The sequence below is a fragment of the Agelaius phoeniceus genome, chromosome 1, assembly GCF_051311805.1.
Source record: "Agelaius phoeniceus isolate bAgePho1 chromosome 1, bAgePho1.hap1, whole genome shotgun sequence".
Lineage (NCBI taxonomy): Eukaryota > Metazoa > Chordata > Aves > Passeriformes > Icteridae > Agelaius > Agelaius phoeniceus.
In genome coordinates, this window is record NC_135265.1 from 140,335,890 (window position 1) to 140,358,886 (window position 22,997).

Sequence of the window (22,997 nt, forward strand, 5' to 3'; positions counted from 1 at the left end):
AGTTACAGGAATGGAAAGATAGACAAGTTACCTCTTCAAACCCTAACTCCAGTGCATTTCTGTCAAAATGCATTTGTGTAGTAAGTGACCATTTCTTTTCCCCAAGGCCCCCTTTAGTCACCTCCAAAATGGGCTTGTCCTTCACACAAAGAGAAGGGTAAAAGAAAAACAAAAACATTCCTATCTTGCTACACTGGGGGCTACTGTAACCTGGGGCTCTCCCTTCAGTACATCACTGGTTAGAAACATGCAAAATCTTTCAGTGAGATAAACAAAAGTAGTGTAAGGATAATTTAAAATGAAAGGAGATCGTTATCTTAATTTTCTTTATATTATTCTTTTAGTCTTCCCTTAACCTGATATATTTTCTAGATATTTCTTGTTAGAATTCTTTGGCAATTATTAAATTAATTCAGTTCTGTGAAACTTCTAACTGTATAGATTTTTTAGGATAATTGCTTTTTTTCAAACTTAGTATCCTAAATAGTTTCGGCAGGAGTTTATCTTTTTAAAAGATATGGCTTTCTAACATCACCAGAAATCATCCCTCCTTTTACTGTTATTGTCCTTTGTGAAATCATTTCTGAAAACAAAAATGGATTTGTTTTCTATCTCAAAAAACTTAAAACACAAAATATGCCTGATTCATTGTTAACATATTTAACAAATTTTATTTATGGGTAGAGGTTATTTCCCCTTTTTATAAGGCTACAAAGGAAATAAGGACTATTTATCAGAAATAATGTTATCATAAGGTGATGTTTTTTCCTTAGGCACAAATAGCAATACTTATCTTTTGTATCACAGTGGTAATGATCACAGGAAAGCAAATATCCATCCTAGCCATCTCATTGTAGCTAACATGAAGTGCAAATCTCAAAAAGCAGAGTGAACCATAAAAGAGATCAAAAACCAATATGTAACACTACAAAGTAACCAAAATATAAAATAAAATACAAAAATATGCTTAATCAACAAATTTACTTTTGACTTTTCAAGGTAGCTGAAATATATAATAAACTTATTCCAATTACTTAGACTAATATACTACAGAAATAGTGTTTCTAAAATAAAGTATACTCTATAACAATATCTGTTGTGAATGGGACCTTTTTTTTACAGCTGCATTACATGAAAGAGAGCATAAAAATTACTAATATTTTAGTCCAACAAATACACTAAGCAATGGACTCTTGCATGCAGTTTTATTGATAGGCATTCAAGTTATATTCCTGAAGAGTAGCCCATATACCTTCTCCTTCTCTTCACTATTTGGTGCCTCACACTGAAATTTCCAATTTTTTAGTTGTGAGGTTTTTTATGTTTTAATTATGGCATTAATAATTAAGCTGTCTGAAAATTTACTGTTTTATTGCTAATCGTAAAACAACAGTAAATTATTTCTGTTTATCATGAATGAATTATTTACAATTAGGGACTAGTGTGAGTTTTTCAAGAAGAGAGGCTCTGTCAGGCTCAGAACCTAACTGCTTAGGAAGTTTTGAAACAAAATAGGTAGTGCAGGGAAGCTGAAACACAAGTGGTAGAACTAGCAGTAAAAAATGTGATTTTAATTTACTCCTTAGTGAATTAAAATAAATATCAATACACTTTCCTAAAATCATGCTATTTAAAATGTGATTATCTGACAAAAGCCCAGGAATCTGCTTGGCTTTTTCCTCTCTGTTCTAAAGAGAGGGTTTTGACATTTTCTAAAAAAATCTAAGTATTTGCACTTTAATTAAAAAAAAACAAACAAAAAACCAAAAACAACCCCAAACAACTAAACAGCAGCAAAACCCCAAACAAAACAGAAAATCAAACCAAATTATTTCTGCTCCTGTGGAAAATTAAGTAATGACAGAAATGGCCTGTTTTTAATTCAGAGATGAACTGATGCTAATACAAAATTTAGAAAGTGTATAAAAGTGTTGCAAGCAATCCATCCAGGAAAGTTTCAATAGTAATGAAGGAAATATTTGCTATAAATTTAAATTAATACAAATGGGGTTTAGGGATGATTTAATTAATTTAAACCCATTATTCATACAACATTTTGTTCAACTTGATTTTGTTTATGAAAGGAAATTCAGCATAAGGCTATGGATGTAATCTCTCAAATACAGGATGTCATCTCTCAAATACAGCAATCACATATAATTTTTTTCCAACTAGTTCCTGTAAATGATTTTACTCTACCTAATAATTTTTTGAATGCAGAACGGTTCCTTTAAGTCCTAAAAGGGATAGTTTCGGTCAGCTTTGTATCCTTACAAATTTTAGAAAAAAGCATGGAATCTCTTGCCCAGCTACATCAGAATAGAAGACCCAAAAGAGAGTAAATTGCAGTAGATATAAATACATTTACTGCTTACATTTACTATACCTTGTTTGAGAAAACTACAGTAAGTTACATGGTGTAGTCACTTGCTAGAGAACTCGTTTATAGAATTCATTTGGGTATAGAATATCTTTGTTTTCCTAAATGAAATATGAAATGACTTAGACACTTAGGATAGTATTATCTACCAGGACAGTCTAGGAAAACTTTATATTTCTTTGGCAGTTAAAAACTGAGCAGTTCTGTAGATCTGACATTAATGGTCCCATGAAAATTGATGACAGGAGAGTGAGTTTGTGTGTTCTTTGGGATAGCTTTTGTTGCTTCTTCAGGAAAGCTGTAACTTTTTTTTTTTTTTTTTTTTTTAGGTTTGTAATCTCAGAATAAATTGAACCTGGGTATTTTTTGCTTTTATAATAGTAAATTATATCAACCATTTCTAAAACTGCTTGGAAAAAAAATACAAATAAACCAAAAAGAAGTGTTCCTGGTTTTTTGTGCTTTTTATTAGATGGTTTTCTTTTGTTGTTTTTGAGTTTTATTTATCCAAAAAGACTAATAAAGACTTTCAAAACTCAGTGGAATATATTTTTAGATAATCTTCAACTCTTTTTCAGTTTCTTGTGAAAATTGAATGGTCTTTATTTGCTTCGTGTCACATTTTAATTGCATTTAGAATCTTAATATCTGAAAGCTTTGAGAAATCAAGTGCATGCTGCTGAAAATATTACCCTAGAAAAATTGTTTGAGTTAAAATCAAAACACTTGCTATTCTGTTTTTACCTTGTACTCAAACTATCATATATGGAAATGTGAGAAAAAGAGAAAAGGCTTCAAGACCTTTAAAGAGAAAACCTCAAACTATGGTACAGGGGTGTTTGTTGCTGTCATTACATGTAAATTTTTAGAAGATTCTTCCATGCCTGTAACCACTGAAAGTTCAAAACAGGATGCAACTTGAGAGACTATCACAGCTCTAATATTTTTTGAATTAGTAATCATTCAGATTCCTTGCTGTTAAAACTACTGAGGTAAAATGTTATTTGACTATAGAGAAATTATTTTTTGCATATGTTTTCATAATGTATGTGTATATAAATTTGTATATTTATTTATGTCTAGCCTCCTTTTTTGCTGTGGGCAATTCTTTTGGTGCCACCACTCCCTTATATGCCATGTCATTGGTACCTCAGTTTGAACTGTATTGCAACATGGACAGTGTTCACACATTGGGGAACTAGTGTCTCTCTCTAATTTTAAGTGTTCATGTTCTACTACCAGTATTTTACTTAATGATATTATGGTTTAAAATTTTATGAAATAAAATAGGGCAGAAATACTTTTCCTCATATCCTTTAATTTTCAAGTATTTTATAAACACAAAGAGTTTTGATCTTTCTAAGCCCTTGTAGTGGTTGAGCTGTAGCCAACAACTAAGCCCAACACAACCACTCACTCCCTAAGTGAGAATTTCCTCCCTAAGAAGCCAGGGTATAGAATCAGATTCAGTGGTGCATTTTGACAGCTGTTCTTATGTAGATCATTTTAATTTGCTTAGAATTTTCTACATGTCAGCATATACATGCAGCAAGTTTGTTTTACTCTTCTATGAATAAATTCCTTATTTATTTCAACAGAAATTGAAAAAGAAAGCTGTGGGGATCCTGGAACACCATTGTATGGTATTAGAGAAGGGGACGGATTTTCTAATCGTGATGTTTTAAGGTTTGAGTGTCAGTTTGGATTTGAATTAATTGGAGAGAAATCTATCATTTGCCAAGAAAACAACCAGTGGTCTGCAAACATACCAATCTGTATTTGTATGTACCACATATTTTCTTCTTATTATTTTTAAGGCATTGTGATAAGCTTTACTTATGGGTAATAATTATGGGTAATTATTTGCGTGATTGATTTCAGAGTTAGTAAAATGCTATTAACTCTCCTGACAGGATGAATTTACTTTTTCTTAACAGGTTTGCCTAATGTACATGCCCAAGGGACAGGTTCTAAAACTGCTAAAACATTTTTTTTTCTAATACCAAGTCTTAAAGCAATTCTCTTTATGTGCTTTGATATAGAGGCTTATTATTGTTTTTTTTTTTGGAAGGATTCTGTTGATTTGATGATGTAAATTACGTATGATACAATTTTGATAGCCAGTATTAAATTTTAATATATTTCCTCAGATTAGAAGTCGCAGAATTGAAATCAAGAGTTTAAATTATTTACATTTCCCCCATGTATTTTATATAAATACCTATTAGCACTTAAATGATCATAAATATTTATAGCTCTCTTCCAGCAGCATTCTATAGCATAAGTAAAACATTTGCATTATATAGCATAAGTAAAACATTTGCACTACATAGCATAAGTTGTATTATATAGCACAGGTATATACAAGGTTGTGATACTTATTTGTGGCAGCACCTACCTTAACTTTTCCACTAAATAGTATGGATCAAATATATTCAGAGTGCAATCAGTTGCTTTCATCTCTGCAACTCAATTTAATATGGCTCAGCTGAGTTTATTGAATATAATATGTTATCCTGATAACAACAAAACATCTCATCTCTTTGAGGCTTCTTAATTTCTTGTGCCTCTGTGTGAACAACAAATGATAAGGGCACTATTGACTTTCTGCCCCTTTAATGTGCTCAGTGGGAGGTCTGCTCATCTAAGCAGTTCCCTACAAGAGAAAATAAGTGGTGCCAAGTGATTATTATCAGGGGTAAATTGTAAGGACTGCTATGGATTTCCAATGCAACAAATATGTCCCGTATTTTTTGTGAGCTCTGCTTGAGAGGTAGTTTTATTGAGAAGAAGGAAATATGAATATTGGAAAAACAACCTTCTTTCCAGATTCACATATTACCACAAATAATGGATTATTCAGTTGAGGTACTCAGCAAGTTTTAAGATTTCTTGCAAAAACTTAGCACTAAAAAAGTCCTTATTGAAGTGTTTTAGTCCATTATCTAATTTATCTCTCCTTTTTTTGGCAGTTCCTTGTCTTTCCAATTTCACTGCACCGATGGGAACAGTTCTTTCACCAGATTATCCAGAGGGATATGGGAATAATTTAAACTGTATCTGGACAATAATTTCAGACCCTGGGAGTCGAATTCATCTCTCCTTTAATGACTTTGACTTGGAATCTCAGTTTGACTTCCTTGCAGTTAAAGATGGCGATTCTGTAGATTCCCCCATAATTGGAACATTTACTGGTGCTGAAGTTCCTTCCCATCTTACCAGTAATGGTCATATTTTGCGTCTGGAATTTCAAGCTGACCATTCAATGTCAGGACGTGGATTTAACATCACTTATAACAGTGAGTAATCTTATTTTTTTTGTGTGTGTGGTTTTGTTTTCAACATACAGTCTAGGAGATAGGCTTAAGTATTTAAAAATGATGCTATGGTAATGCAGCTTCAAGTAAATCGTATATACCTAAAAATTCCTAATATATGTGTTTGGATTATTGCTCAAATACTGTGCTAGGGCTAAAAATACAAGTATTGCTCTCATTTATGGCTTTAGATATCATTGTGATAGGAGTGTTTGGCAGACTGACAAATCAGGCCAGTTCCAAGTTGTATAATAGGACTTTAATAAATTTGCTGACAATGCAATGCCACATAATATTAATTACCATCACTGCCTGAACGAAACTGTTCTTGAAAACTCATATGTTCAGCTGTGAACTTGTGTTATGTCCTGGAGCTGATGGCTGCAATCTTTTCTAGCTTGTAGTCATGGCAGTTCCGTGAGCAGCCGTAGGAGCTCTTTGATCAGTCAAACCACAGTAGACTTATCTTTTGTTTGTTTTTTTTTTTTTTTTGCTGTTTTACCTTCCTTACTTACTAACCACATAATAAAATTGAAAGTGATATCAAATATCCTCTCCAGTATTAAATACCATTAGCATTTATTCACCTTTTTGCTGCCAAAACTGTTACATTTCTTCTGAAACACATATGAAGAGCTGCCTATCTTGCATTGGTACCAAGTAATTTGGTATTTATTCCACACTAAAATCCAGACAGGATATATTCCCAGTTAGTGCAGACATGGTGATGCAAGGCCATAGCATGAATAATTGCAAGATACACTGTGAAACTTTCTTGGGAGCGTATAAAAAATTAAATTTTGTCACTCCAGCAGTATCCTGAAGTGTTAGACTTGCTGCTATGGGTAGAGTGTGATAGGAATAAGAGAATATCTAGTAGGGGGTTCAGCAGTACCCTTCAACCAGAGCTTCCCCACTTCAGCAATCCCCCACATCTGGAAATCTGGATTTCTTTCTTTTTCTTTCTTTCTGATGGTAGGGGTCGCAGAGTTTTCAATGCCAATAGATAGAAAAAAATAAGCAAAATACAATAAGTATTTTGATATTTCCAAAATGTGATGTAATGTGTAATTAGACCCATTCCTGTCTTTCTCCCTAACATCTGAGAGTATATCTAATTCCATAAGGCTTGCTTGAGATTTAAGAGAATATACAACAGCATGATTTGAAGGAGAGCACATCTCTCCTGTGAGAACTCAGCACATCCCTCTGGGTGTCCAGAGTTGCCAAAAACCCTCTCAGGAGGCTCAAAGACCCTAGCATGTTGCCCAGAACACCTAGTAGCTTGACTTTAATCCTTCCAGCGAATTGCAACCTGTGTGTGAAGACATAAGATCCACACGAGTTTGAATAGTGCAAGAATGATGTATTTACAGGGTAGAAATATAGATTTTAGAGGTTTTTGGTATAGAGGTTATGGAGACAAGATAGAAGAATCAGAGCGTGTCTCGTCCTTCTTCTTTCTTCTTCTTGTTCTCCATTTTCTGCTGTGATGTTAGCACTTAGAGATTAGTTTAAAGTAGAAGTGCACTGTCTAACATAGGTGATAGGTATTAAGAATTAAAAGTAAATATGATATACGTAGTTTGTAGTATATAAAGATGACACTGCCTCAAGAGCAGTCAGAGTGCTTGTGGCTGCCTTGCTGTGCAGACCTCAGCTGAGCAGAAAGAAAATTTTGTAGATAAGAAATAATAAAAAACCTGAAGACCAAAAAGTGAAGAATCCACAACCTTCTTCAGAGCATGAGCTGCCTCAGAACCATCCCACGCGTCTCAGAGCAAAGACAAACAGCCGACCCGAGACTCTCCCTTCCTGTGTTACCTGCTGGACTGTATGAAAAAAACCCCAACTTTTGCTATTTAGGTTTCTTTACTCTTAAAAAACCTAAACAAACCCTTAAATCAAAAAGGAAGTGAGAGATTAAGAGAAGTTGATAAGTGAGAGACCTAGACTTCACATTTTTCTCAAATGAATGTTAACAGTTAATATTGTTTTCATAAAATTTCAAGGACTGAATTCCCATGTGGCTGCTTACTTTTCTTACATCATCTTTCACCTTTCCATGTTTATTTTTTCTCTTTTTATTTTTGTTTTGGTTTAGGTTGCCAGTCTTTCAGAGAATGATTTATTAAGATCTACATTAAACATTTCTGTCTGAATAGGAAAGAGATAAACTGACAGTAGATTATTCTGTAAACATTAGTTTTCTGATATTGTCTTATATTGTCTTATATTTCTGCTCTCAGCCCTTTGATTCATCATCAGATCATTTGTCACAAATGTAGAATGTAAGCATGAAGAATATGTGGTATCTTCTTGGTACCTATAAAAACCAGTATCTTCTTACTGGTTTTTATAGATACCAGTCATCATTCCAAACTAACCTTGGACTGGTAGCTACATATCTCAGTACTGTAACTAAATATTGGAAAGTCAGGGGTTGTTCAGAGCTACTGAAATATGAAATCAGGTATAAGGAAAATGAGATATTGAATCCATGTTTCTTTACAGAAGTTTTAACATTTGCTCTTTATTTTCTTCTGTCTAATGTCCTTTTAACACTTATAACAGTTCTCTTTACTTTAAAGTTTCAGTGTCGTGTGCTCAATGCTCTCAAGCCTAAATCTAAATGAGAAAAGCAAAATCAGCTATTGGAGGATATAAGGTAGTCTTCTAGGATAAAAATTAGGACTGTGTATAAGTGGATTTTCTCAAGTTATCCCATTTTGCACAACTAGAACTAAATGTAGGTCAGTTAATGTAGAATTTGTAGTGAAAATGAAAGATGGAGAAGATTAGTATGGAATGCTCCTTGTATTTAGTTCATATATTGAACTACATAGAAATATACTTATCAGATAAATTCTGCTTCTTTAAAAATTTGCAGACTTCTTTGGGTATGTATTAGTTTTATCATGTCATTTAAATTATGCACTAATAGTATCAAATGATACAATTTTAATTTTAAAAAGAAGCAACAGTCCAATATCAACTTTTACCTGTTGTATAATGAAACTACTTAACTCTGAAAATAATTTAAAACGTTTTACACATTTGAACAATTTAACACATTTATATTTTTATTTCTTTTCGCGGGTGTGTTTGTGGATGTTTTTGTTAAACTCTGTAGCTAAAATCTACTTACAAAAGCAGCAATATCTCCAAATAATGTCTATTATTTCTTCAGTAAAGTCAGCTTCAATCTGATAAATTACAGAAGTAATCTTTCCATATTAAATAAAGGCCAAAAAAGATAATAAAAAAAGGCATGAATAGAATTTCGCTCTGTCTTAGCATTTGTAAACCCAAAGTTAATTAAAAATATCTGTTTTCTGCTAACACTCCAGTTGATATATTCCAAAGCTATCCATCTCTTTTTGCCCCCTTTCAAGAGAAGAAACAGTGTATCATGGAAACAGTATGTCTTGATCAATCTTTTCTAATAAGAATGTAGGCTAGTAATGTAAATAACTTCATTGATGTTTTTGAGGTGTAGAATGGAGAAGAATAAAGCTGAGTTACTATTACATAATCTGATTATTTAATGGTATTTCTCAGAAAATATTTCAATGCCATATTTATTTTTATTACAGAAACATATATTGTCTCAGATAATTACTCTCCTTCCAGTAAAATTGAACATAAATCTAACTTTCGTTTGAATTAAGAAAAATATTAGATTTCAAGTGTGTCATCTTTGAGTTATTACACTAAGTCTAACAAAGATTTCCTACTTAGTTCAATTTTGGGACTATATCATAAAAATATGTGACTTGAAAATGGATTATACAGAGAATGTTCCAATAAGCAAAGGTATAAGAACTGAAAGGCTGTTATATTCTGCTTGGAAAAGGAGACAGAAGAATGTTTCACTAGGTTCAGCAGAACACAGGGACATAGCAACCTAAAACTGCATTTGTTTAAGTTGCTATGGAAATGCATACTTACACCTGATTCCTTGTTTTCCCTTTATATCCCAAACCCAAGAGCTGTTAATGATATTTCTGGTGCCTGTGAAGATATTTATAAAGTCAGTCATCCCCTAATCCTGCCTGTAGTAAGCTATATGCATTGTACTACTCAATTTAAGGAAAGTATGAGCCTTTTATTGTACTTGTGACTCCTTTATGAAAGCTTCCCACTTTATATATATTTATCTTTGTTTAATTATAGAGAACAGAGCTAGACATAGTAGTGAATATAGTCACATAAATTAAAAGAAATAAATTTATATAGCCTCTTTGCTTCAGTGTAGATTTCCTAGCTTAGGTTAGATCAGATGAAATGCACACCTAAACTGCAGTGTGACAACTGAAGCCATGTGACAGACAATGCATATTTGCTTCCCGTGACAATGGAGTTAATGCAGAGGAAACTCAAAAGTTCCTAGGTCCTCAATGGGCAGGAATTCCACAAACCAGACTTGTGCTAACCTTCCTTTGGACTGAGATGGGTGAGTATTTTGAGGTGGAAAGCATCGTCCAGATTGCTTGATTTATGCTTCCTGTGGACTTCTTTGAGCTGTCCTCATTGATTGGGGTATAGTGCTGGGCAATTTTCTTTGAATAAGCTTGAATGACCTGCTGCTTTTTATTATGTAGATATTTTTGTTACTTTTTTTTTTATTACAGCTGTTTAATTGTGCTAGCAAAAAACCTTATGAATTACATAGCAGCCTGACAAAGGTCAAACTATGGGCCTCTCACATCAGCCTCATTACTCCAGTCATTTCAGCTCAGTGGACCAAAACATGGACAATGCCAGATGATGTGTTTATATACAAAAACTGAGTTAGTATGATTTATTGCTGTGTTAGCATATGTTCATCACAACACAATTTTCCTGCCAGTTAATCTTGTTAAGACTTTTTCAGTCTCAGTACTTCTCAAGCTAGAACTCTTCAGAGGGTAGTGTACTAGAAAGAAGTAGGAGTTTACATGTGATGGTACTGAATAAGCTGCTACTTGTTTACATAGCTTTAAATAGTCTTTCACAATAGTTTTTAGTATGAAATATATTGCTATTATTTTATATTCCCTTAACTTTTGTTTTTTTCTCTGATATTTTCTTCTGAAAGTACTATCTTTACTTCAAAGTTGTTGCTATACTTACCAGCTAAAACTCTTGGTAGGGCAATCCACCAAAACAATTAACTGTGCCAGTGGACCACACATTTTTAGTCCTATTTGGAAGGACCTTTCAAAGCTGGCTTTAGATGAGATGAGCTGTGATTAGCTAGATACCTGCCTTCCTATCTCATGAGATCTCTGCAGTTTCTTCCCTCTGGTTTTTTTTTTTGTTTTTTTGGTTTTTTTTTTTTTTGGTTTTTTTTTTTTTTGGTTTTTTTTGTTGTTGTTGTTTTTGTTTGTTTTTTAATGCAAAATGCATATTTTAATATACTTCCGAGTTAAAAGCAGAATATCACCGTTGCCCTGATCTGTGATTATATTTCCTGACATTTTCCCAGAAATTGCCTTATATACCTGTGCAGTCATGATAGTTGATGAAGATAAATGCCAGGAAAACTGTATCTCCTCTTTACGTGTAATAGTTCATAAGGAACTTTTCTATGGTTTCTTGACTTTTTGATAATAAGTAAAATATTAATTAATCATTTACCCTTTTTCTTTTCAGCCTAAGGCTAATATTTCATATTACAGCTCCACCATGAAGCTTTTTAGAAGTATCAGCAGATGGAATTTGGCACATTGAATAATATAATTGTAGGCAGGCTAAGCCACAAGTGACTCCTGTTGGTGGGACAGATTGTCTTTCACTATCTTGCCTCCCAAAGTCATTTTATGCAGTAAAATTGATCACATAGGAGCAGCAGTGGCAGCATTTCCTGAGCTGAAATATAGAGCAATGAATTGATTTTTCAGCCTTAATAAGCTGGTGTCACACACAAGCAAGCTAAACCTGCAGTCAACATTTATCTACATTTATAGATAACAATATTGAAAATCTATCTCTGGGTTGTCTGAAAGTAGTAAGAAAAGCAGACAATCAATGCCTTCTCTAGAAGTGATGACTGTGAACAAAGAATTAGAAAAGTTTTTGTAACTCCTCTGAAAAAGTATGAGATTGCATCACTTTTAATGGAATCTTTAAATGGTAGACAATTATTCAATGAAAACACTCTTTTCATTCCCAGTATATATGACATTGTCTAAGTCAAAATGTCAATAAATAAATGCTTTCTCTTGTCTGTTATTATGATTTAAAATACCTCTGTAATGGAACATCTGAGAAATATTTCTAATAACTTATTGAAATATTACTTTAAAAAAATCATTAGGGGATTTATATATGTTTTGTCTAGCAGACACACTAGTAAAACTGCAGGGGAAAAAGTGAAAATCATCTTTTTAAGGACTTAGTATTTTATGATGTCTCCACATGTAAACATGTTTAGGAAGATACAATTTGCAGTCATCATACATAAGGAAGGTGGATATTTGTTCTCACTGAAAAAATCAACATTTTAAAAAATATAAGATGTATGTGCAGTATTCTTCATCAATAAAACAACAAAATACAATAACTACTACATATAATTTAATGATAATGCTATATATATGACTTTGCTAATTTCTGTGAGGAATATGGTCTTTCTTTTCCAAAAGTAAGGTATATTCTGCAGTAAAAGACATGAACAGTCTTTGTCATAGTATCTACATTAATAAAGGGAAATTCATTTTTTTCAATTTATCCAGACCTAAACTTGAAATGTTCAAAGTTTCAAGTTTTCTTTTTTTGGCCAACATGACCCTTTTTTTCACTGTTCACCACCTCGAAATACAGGAAACAAAATTAACTATGGTAGGATGAAGCCCTTGAAGGTCAGTATGGCTCAAATGGTGTGATGGTGAATTACATGTACAAAAGATGAGTAAAGTTTTTGATTCATACATAAATGCTTGCCCTGCCCTTCTGAAGGAACATTCTGTCCCATTTTAACATTAAAAAGGATGAGTGTTGTTGAAAAAGGAGAATTTAGCCATCACTGAAATCTGCCAGCAACAATCTGTCCAAGCTGAGATCCATACTGGTATAACTTCATATTTTAAGCAATTATTTATGTTTTGCATTTTCTGCTGTTGAGCAAGTTCTTGATTCTTATTTTTCCCTTCAGTTTCTTATATAAATTGTTTGTTCTTACTAGCGAACAAAATGTTAAAAATCTCATCTTCCTTGCAAGAGTTCTATGTCCTCTACCACTTTTCTTTTTTCCTCTTAAAAAGCATTTGGACATAATGAGTGCCCAGATCCTGGAGTGCCAATCAATGCTCGGCGTTTTGGTGATAACTTTCAGCTGGGGAGCTCAATTTCAGTTATATGTGAAGAAGGATTTATTAAAACACAAGGAACTGAAACAATTACTTGTATGCTAGTGGATGGAAAAGTAATGTGGAGTGGACCTATTCCTAAGTGTGGAGGTATGTATAATATTTCTTTCTAAATCAGGAGAACTTGATGTAATGCATTTCAAATTGCCACCAAATGAAGTTGAGATTTTTGCAAATGAATAGCACAAAGCTTCTGTTATAGCTGATATAGTATTAGATTGGAATGAAGAAGTTGATCTCTTCTGGCTACAGTATTTAAAACTGTTTAAGATATTTTAGCTCTATGTTGCAGTACTTGTGTTTCTTCTATTTACATGTATTCTTCTTGTGTTTCTTCTTGTGTTTCTTCTATTTACAGTATTTAAAACTGTTTAAGATATTTTAGCTCTATGTTGCAGTACTTGTGTTTCTTCTATTTACAATGACTCTAGGCTGGGGAAGACTCTCTTAGCAATTGATTTCTCTATTTTATAGAAATTAAGTACTTCCATACATAGCAAACTAAAATCACACTGTTATATATATTTCCTTTGATTTGTTTATACTAATTGACTCTAAAATATAACCTTTGCCTCATTACTTGTCTATATTCTGGGATTTTTGTACCCAAAGGGGGAAAATTAATTCAGCTATTTGTAATGATTAAAGAAAACCAAATCAATGATAATATAATATCTGGTTTGTTAGCTTTTACTTCAAACAACAGTTTAGTTCTTATTTTCACTATGTAACTGCCTTCCTGATAAAATTTGAACAATTTTAATACATTAGTGCAACTGCTTATAATATGCTTTGCAGCCATGTTTACTTTCTGTGATGAATGATTATTGTTTCATAGACATAAGATGTGTGAGTTTCACTAGACATGATAGGCCATAATACCTTTTCTTTATTATAAGGTTCATGGATCTGTTGATCATGGATCTGATCAAAATTGCTAATAAAAGATAAGGTTGCATTTTCAATGTTACATTAAAATCTTAAATTACTGGGAATATTTTTAAGTGTCACTCCATGCACAATGATAATATGATTCACAGGTGGTCTGAGACTGAGTGGAAAATATTTTGGAATCCCAAAGTTTGAGACACAGGTATATTTGAATTAGATGTTTTTTATCAGCTGTAGAATTAGATATATTTTTTAAATTTATAATAAAATTGGAAGGCAAATTAAAATATTTTTAAATTGACAATTTAATTTGGTCTGTTAGGGTGTTCAGAAGTTTTATTGACTGTGTACACATTTTTACATAAAACAGAAAAAATGTTTGATATAAGCTGTTTGTTATAAACTCTACATATACCTTATAATTTCATTGTCAGATATATCAAGTCGAAGGCATAAGCTCCACATACTGACTAGGAATGTGACTGCTGTGCAGTTTTGTTTTCCTTACAGTTGAGAATGGTCAGAAATTACAGTGTACAGGAGGGAGCTATTTATTAATCTGCTTCAGATTAACAGGGTCAACATTCTAGTTTTTCAGGGCAATCCTGGCTAGCCTCTATGGGACTTCCTCCCAGCCCTGCCCACAGCCCAGGATCTGTTTCAGCTCAGACAGTCACTTTGTTGTCACCAAACCCCTTTCCTGTAACAAAACCAGTCCTGGTCAGCTTTCTCAGGTGGAATTGGATATGTTTGTGAAGGCACTAACTCTGTGTGTGTGTATGTGCGTGTGCACAATTGAGCATCCCTGGTTCCTGGCTTCTTTTTTTAGTGAAGAGGTCCTGCTTTTGCTGCTCCCTGATGAGTTTGAGTTTGGGACTCCTGTCCTCATGCCTTTCATCTTTCCTGTGTGAGGGTTATGTGGAGGATTTTCCCATAATCTGTTCTAATATTGTGCTGTTGTACCCATGCTGAAGCTCTAACCTTGGTCTTCCTGCATAACTCCTGTAAGGCTTAATATCCTGCCATTCTGTAGCATTAGTGATAAGCTCTTCAAAAAAACATTTCTAAAACTATGAATCTACAAGATGTTTAGTGTTTCTGTGAATAGCCTGTTATCCTAAAGCCTTTTTTCCTGCTCATGTAGGAAAATTTCCTGTTTTGACCCATGCACCTTGCTATACAAAGAAATAAATACAAAGGACTTTGTGAGAATCCTTAGATCAGACTGAAATTGTTCTTTACTATTTGACATAGACATGTGTTTGATAAAGAGATTCTGCTTGATGACCACTTCTAGTTGTGTTTTATTTCTAGAGTTTCATTTTAAACACATGAACACTGGGTATGAATCTGTCAGACAACCATCAAACAATACTGTAAGAATGAAGAGGGGATTAAAATCAGTGTAAAAAAGGTTAGGGAAACAATCCTTTGGCACGATGACTGGAGATTTTATTTTCTAAAAAACAAGGCTTTTTAAGATAAGCTCAGTAGCTAGGCTATTCTGAAGGGAAGTACTCCTGTGTTTAGGAAATCAGCATGTAATGGTGAACGTCAAACAAAAAAAATCCATTTGATATTTATCTGCAAGAGCCACAATCAGAGGACATTTAAGAAACATTTTCTTTAAGGAAAACCAGCAGCAAAACTCTACTAAATAAAATTGAGAAATCATTCCAAATATAGGCAATTTTACAGTGTGCATTACTTTTAATGCACTATTCATAGGAATATTTTTGTAACAGGGGTTTGGAGCTTTTTGTATTCCAAATGCACTTTATGTCATGAAAATTTGGTGAGATTATGGAACTTTGCACAAGTTTAGTAACACTGTAAATTGTAACTATGGAGTGTACTGACTCAGAATAAGGCCATCTGGTCCCTATTCTACTTAATATATTTTGTAGTTTGTAGGCTCTACATGTATTATGAATATTTTAAAGTGCTTATATACAATAAAATATAGAGATTATGAATGTTCTAGAGTTAACCTTCTGGTTTTTGAGGTAAATATGAGTTTAAATAACTTATTGTTTGACTGATACTGTTTACTGAAGGTAGTATGAAAAAGCGACTCTAAGATAAAAGGTGAGAAACGCCCACGTTAAATCCATCAGTGAGTATAAAAAGAGGCATGCATCTCCATATTTAGAATTGTTTGCAACATAACTGAAGTCTGAACTATGTAACTTCTAGAAACCCTTTCTTTTCCCTACACAGGATGGAAAGATGGAGCATTATGTGCTTAAAAAAAATAAAAGAAACCAAAACAAACCTATTTACAGCAATTTGTCATTTAAATATAGGGCCCTGGTATTCTCCTGAGAAAAATGAAGATCAGACAAACATGTAATAATTCATGGTCTTCAACTTGAAGTTGTGTCAAAGAGAGCAAAATTAATCTATTTTTTTGTAATAGAGAAGTTCAGAATAATATAGACAATGATATGTACTGTTCTACTTTGTCAAAATGAACAACCAAAATGCTTTGCAGGCTCTGCTAGGTGAAATAACCACAAACAGAAATGGAATAAATAGCCATGTTTTTGTCAGAAAATGTTGTGTATTTTACACTATTTTTAGTAGAGACACTAGCTTGTCAATGGTACAGTAAGACCTTTCCAGCTTCTTTGTGATATACAGTGATATGCATCATTAACTGTGACATTAACTGTGACATAGATTTTTGAAAATTTTTTTGATTTTTTTTTTTTTTTTGAGTAGCCTTGTATGCATAAAGGCCACTGGAACCATGGTGTTATGAAACTCTGTGGTGCAGCCTTCTCTTCCTGCAAAGTAACATGCTTCTGCTGTCAGTCTGAACTCAGTCTGAATGGCAAAGGCCCTGGGTGTCCTCATGGACACCAGCTTAAACCTGTGTCCTTGATGCAAAGAAGGTCAGTGGTATCCTGGGATGGATAAGGCAAACTATTGAGCAGGCTGAAGCAGGTGATCTTTCCCCTCTACATGAGTACTGCTTGCAGAAGTATATATTGCAATATTGATATATATTTTCCAATTAAAAAAATATCAACTAATGGTAAGTGTGGTAAGAAGAATGATAAGCATGTCTTTTTTATGAATGAGTAATTTGAACTGCTAACATGCCAAGCAAAGCATATGTGGTATGACAGTGGATTCCATGATGTCAAATTTAAAATAACAGTTCACTGATTTCTAGCTTTAAACTCAGCTGAAACTTCAGCAAGTTTTTCAAGACTCTCTGCTCACAATTAAAAGCAAAAATAATGATATTTTGTAGAGACTGTGTTTTCTTTATGTTCTTTAATGCAGAAAATATATTATACACATAAGAACACAGTAGAGAAAAAACCTTTTTGAGAATAATTGAGCAGTTTATTTCATCTTTTTAAGGTCTTAATTCAGTTATCTACATCTAATTCTGAACACCCCAGAGCCTGTCAGTTTGAAGCAACTGCATCTTACTGCAACTGGGTTTTCAATATTTGTTCATTCTAATTGTCCTGTATTGAAATTGGTAAATATGAATTGCGCCCAATAAATCTATACTATTTACCTTTCTCTTTGTTTCATTTTTAGCTCCATGTGGTGGGCATTTTTCATCTCCAAGTGGAGTAATCCTCTCTCCAGGCTGGCCAGGGTATTATAAAGATTCCTTGAATTGTGAGTGGGTGATAGAAGCTGAACCTGGACACTCTATCAAAATTACATTCGAAAGGTCTTGGCTAATGTTTTTCTTACTTCATGTTTTCCAGTTTTTATCAGGAAACAGGAGTTATTAGCTTTATCATAACATTAATTTGCATTATCTTTAAATCAAATAAATTTATTATCATGTAGGACTTTTGGAAACTCCTTCAGAGCACAGATATTACCTTCAGTGTAATTTCCACTGTGATGTGCTGAAAAGCTTTTGAAATTTCTACCTTCTTACCCATATTTAAACTTGTCTAGCCAAGTTAAAAATGTCTGGTTTTAAATATTAGCATGTTTCAATTGCTTTTAACTATATTGCTATGATGAATTATAATTGCTAAGTTCTTTTTCTTCTTTCAAAATATGTAATCGTCAACTCTGAAAATCTGAATCAGCTGTGAAAACTAAATAAATGCAGTCATAATTTTCCCCACTCTGAATATTTAATTATCATATCAGCTGAACTATTGGGAAAGGACTGTGTGCTCTAAGGATGGAGTTCCAGTGTCCCCAAATTACTGCAGCATTCCACCTTTCCTAGACTGATGTCTGTCACTAAGGTCCCTTCCTTATTCAAAGGATTGAAATGTGCTGAAGCATCTTACATTTCTCATGGTAGCAAGATGTTGGCATTTAATTTGAACTGTTTAGCAGAAAATAAGACAAAAAATGCAATAAAGAATGCTATTCTTCTTATATTTTAGATTATTTTTAATTGTAATATTAAAAAAAATTAGATGACAACCCAGTAAAAAAATGCCATCGATGATCAAAATTATAGTGTACAAATATCATACAAGTACTTTTCAGTTTATATTTATGCAGCATGTTCTGACTAGGCCTGCTCACACTTGACTTAAAAGAAGGTATTTCTTCATTATAATATAATTCAAAAGGTTTTTTTAGCAAGGGATGAAATTCATATTCTCTTCGTACAATTCGTCATTGTGATAAGATTTTTGAAACCTTTTTTTTATTACTATAGCTTACTCTATAATAAAATATACATGGGACAATATAAACAATCAAAGGACATGTAATATGTACACTTTATTTATTTTCTAACCTTACTATAACATGAAAGCTAGTCTTCCAAAATCACTAGTGTATCACTTAAAATTATGATTTACCAAATTTTTGCCAATTAGACTACAATAAAAAATTGAATAACTCCCTCCTGCTGAAACTTCTTTTAAGTTTTTGAAAATTATAATTTCAAATAGTTGATTTTTAATTCAGCAATTCATTTAAACTACATTTTTGATGTGGAATGTCATTTCAAAGTAAAAAGCATTTGCCTTTATATTTGCAAAATACAATGCCAGCTGCATTTTCTTTCTTTGCACCTGAGTTTTACTAAATCTGACACTCTCTTGCATACAGTTTTTGTTTGTAATACATTAATGCCTTGTCATAAAATTGCACAACCTCTATTACTCTTGTAAGAAAGATCAAAAAAGAACAAGATGTGGTCTCTTTGGATCACAAAGAAAGCTTCTATCCTCTTTATGACACTTTTTTCCCAATGCTGCTCATTTTTGACACTCTTGTCACTTGTCAGAACTGGTCTGGTTCTGGCATATTGCTCAGATGCAGCAATCCAGAGAGGCCCCACTTGCAGATAAACATGTATTTTTATGTATCTCTGGCAGAAGTACACTTAAAAATACGTCTATGTATGTTCACACAGATGCACTTAGATATATATAGTTATGTGTCTGGATGCAAAGATAAAAGTTTTTCATAAATTAAATGATGGAATAAAACTTTATACTGTAATGAAAGAAAACATTTTGTAAAGTACTGTTATGTTATTTACTTAGACATTATTATTTTCCACGTAGTTTAAATTTGACTTCTGAGTAATTTATGCATTAGCTTTTTAAAGGCTCATTCTTGTCTTGGCTATTCTTGTTCTGCTGCTTCTGCTTGCAAATTTTCAGCTACACTTTCTTAAGAGAAAAGGATAATTTTGTTGAAATACACAGTTTTAAAACTATAGCCAAATGACTTTCCTATATGATTAAAAAAAAACCCTCATATTTTTCCTATTTCTTTGCCTTTTAACTTTGTCCTGAGAAACACACATACTCTTTATAGCCTTCATTGGTGCAAATACCAAAATTTCCACAATCTGTGTGGATGTTTGAAAGATTTTGAATTTCTTGGTCAGCGATAAATATTTATTGTACATATCTATACCTTTTAAATAATAATTTGGATTTTCTAAGTTTCCCACTCACAGAGTAGTTTCCTTTTAATCTTCCTACCTTCCTATATCTTCTCTCTTATCACATTGGATAGGAGTGAGGTACTGCATTCCATGACTGTATGCTAAACCATTCCTGTGCCAAGGAGATGGACATGAGAAAAGAAGATCTACAGACAAATCAAATAAAAATGACTATTAATTTTGTGCTTTTGGCATGCAAAAAATAAAACTTTTTCACATATTTTTATATGATTGTGCATGTATTTTTTAAAATGTTTATTCCTGTTCTACAAGGAATTATCTAAGATAGATAATCTGTTGATATTTTGTTATAAATCAGAATCTTTTTAGGCTCAATTGAAATGACAGAAGTGAGAAATGGCAATGCCATTCTTGATTGTAATGAAGTGTTTATCATGAAGCCTAATTATGAGTATTTAAATGTGAGAGATGCTGATAGCAAACTACTGATTGGGGTACTAGTCACGTTTGTCTATTGAGTATTTACTGTGCAGCAGGAAATCCTGACACTGCAATGAGTTGATAAGGATGTCTCTTAGAAACAAAGATGTGTGTTATAAATATTCAGGCACCTTTATCTATTCAAATAAGGCCTCCTAAAAAAGTGTATATGGGATCTCCTGTGTTAAAACATTTTTCACTCCTGTCTTCTTGTGAGCCCTTCATAAGATTAGATGTGACATAGCAATTAAGACATCCAGGTTAATTTAACAATAAGGATCAACTAAGTAGGAAAGAACATTGGAAGGGTCTTGCATGAGCATAGGGTATTTCTTATTCAGTTTCTTAAAAGCCTCTACTGTTTTGTTACATTGAGGGAAAAAAAAAGTATGCAAATATAGCAGATATGTTGAGCATCAAGGGAAAAGATACTGAAGGAAAAACTGATATAAGCCTGAGATTTATAAATGAATTTTTTTCAGTTTTTGAGCTAAATGACCAAGCAAAAGCATTGAACATAATGCCTTCTTCAAATTTGTCTAGCTCCTCTCACTTAAAAATAGTTCTTACATTGTCCTTCATGGGTGGTTTTTAATTTTTTTCACCTTCATATTTTTTTCTGATATTTGTGGTGCTGTAGTCTAAGTAGTTTTGAGAGAATTTCCTTTATGTCTTTGGAGATTCAACTTAATTTCAACTTGACTTTAGTTGCATTACATTTATCAGATCCATGGCTTTTAACACCTTCTGTCTCAAGTATGCTTTTGATATAGGTGCTAAGAAAGTTGAGCAAGACTAAATGATCTGTTTCCAAGATTTCTCCGGTGTTGTATGGATTGCTGGAAAAAAAGACAAAAAAAAGAAAATATGGGAAAGAGCATGTTATTGCCTAGTAGTTTTTCAGCAGAATGTCATTACAGGTTACTGGGGGAGCTAACAAAACCCAAAATTTTCAGTTTTCCTGCTTCTAGGATTATCCCACTTCATTTCTGTAACTCCTTATCACTTTAGTTCTGTGCTCTTTTATATGTTATTTAGTGGGAGCAGAACATCAATAAAAGAAAATACATGTTTTGTAGGTTTAATTTGTCTTCTTGTCTTTTGCCAGACTCCTTTAGATCTTTAGGCTCAGACTCATGGGACATAAATACTGAAATATCGAGTTCCTCAGTACACTGGCTTTACTCACACAGTTCTTTGAATGGATTTCACCAAGCTAAATTAGGTGTCTAAGTAAATCAAAGCAAGAATTAAGACTATCTAAGGGCCGTTGTAAGACCCTGCTGTTAATTGTTGCTTTTTAATTCTGGAAAGGTCTTTCAGTAATCCATCAGAGTCCATTATAAAGCATTATGATTGATTTAAAGTCTGTCATAGCAAGAAAGAGATAAGCCACTGTCAAAACACCAAACAGGTGTTTAGAATTGCTGATACCATCTAAAAGAAGACAAGCAAGGAGATATCTAACAGCACTATCTCACTCAGCTTTCCTTGATAGGGAGAGCACACATACTGTATTTAGTGCTTTCTAAAAGGGATTTTTAGCTGTGGGTTTTTCTTCAAATAACTTCTGTCACTACTTTGGACTGAGTCTCAGCTGGCAGAAAGCCACTGGAGTCAAGAGTCAAATAATTCTATCCCTGCTTATAGATGATTGTGAGGAAGGAACTCAAGAGTATGAGCCATTGATGATACAAAGTACCTTGATATTTTTGCCAAATGCATCAATATGCTCTCTATATAATTTAATTTGTTATTGAAAAAGAATAATAATAATATTATAAAATAGCATATGAATTTTTAATTGTTAATATTTATTAACAAACTGTTTTTAGCTTTTGTTTCCTGCCATACAAACCAGCTCAAGGAGTTTAAATTTATTTCTCATCTTTTGAAGGAATTAACTTGAAATTTTATTATTGCATAAATTATATAGGATAATTAATATATATAGGATAATTAATATAATATAATAGATATGTGGAGAAAAAATATTTTCAGGAAAGGTGCACAGTTTAAAAAATATGTGTTTATTGAATTTGCTTTAACTGTCTCTTAAATTTGTGCCTCTGTGTTTTTCCACAATTCCAGATTTCAGACTGAACTGAATTACGATGTTTTGGAAGTTCATGATGGACCAAACCTATTATCTCCACTTCTGGGTTCTTACAATGGTACACAGGTCCCACAGTTTCTGTTTAGCAGTAGCAATTTCATGTATCTTCTCTTTACAACTGATAACAGTCGTTCTAACAATGGATTCAAAATTCACTATGAAAGTAAGTACTTCTGAGTTGTATTATTTGATCTCCCCTCCCCCTCAATGCTTACCCTAGTCATGTACAGATATCAGATTGGCTAAATTCCTGTTACTTCCCAACCTGAGAAAGATTTAGTAACGTTAAAGTGCAACAGAGATGACCACTAATTTTATTTATATTTAATGTCACTGATGTACTGCTCGGTGCATTAAGAATCAAAAGATGAGAATGAGAAGTAAATGCCTTTCTTCTGGAGGCTGCTTTTATGTCTTAATATTCTTAAATTTTATACAATGCATTTTTGTGCATGTAAAATGGCATGAGATCAGGAAGATTATGAAAAACTAAGAAAAAAACTGAATTAGTGTTCTGGTTGATGTATCTGCATCTCTAACTGAACATAGGGGAAAATGCAGTTTTCATAATGATCTGAAAATCAAGAAA

At 32.9% G+C, this 22,997-nt stretch overlaps 1 protein-coding gene across 3 annotated transcripts in view; it reads left to right on the forward strand.

The window, feature by feature from the left end:
* Window positions 1-22,997, forward strand: part of CSMD3 (CUB and Sushi multiple domains 3) — a 594,913-nt gene that overhangs the window by 333,088 nt on the left and 238,828 nt on the right. For all 3 annotated transcript variants that reach the window (XM_077188509.1, XM_077188511.1, XM_077188512.1), the window contains 5 exons: window positions 3,979-4,161; window positions 5,353-5,679; window positions 12,945-13,139; window positions 17,502-17,640; window positions 22,384-22,571. In XM_077188509.1, the coding sequence (XP_077044624.1) occupies window positions 3,979-4,161; window positions 5,353-5,679; window positions 12,945-13,139; window positions 17,502-17,640; window positions 22,384-22,571 (1,032 nt within the window). The remainder of the gene's footprint in view (window positions 1-3,978; window positions 4,162-5,352; window positions 5,680-12,944; window positions 13,140-17,501; window positions 17,641-22,383; window positions 22,572-22,997) is intronic.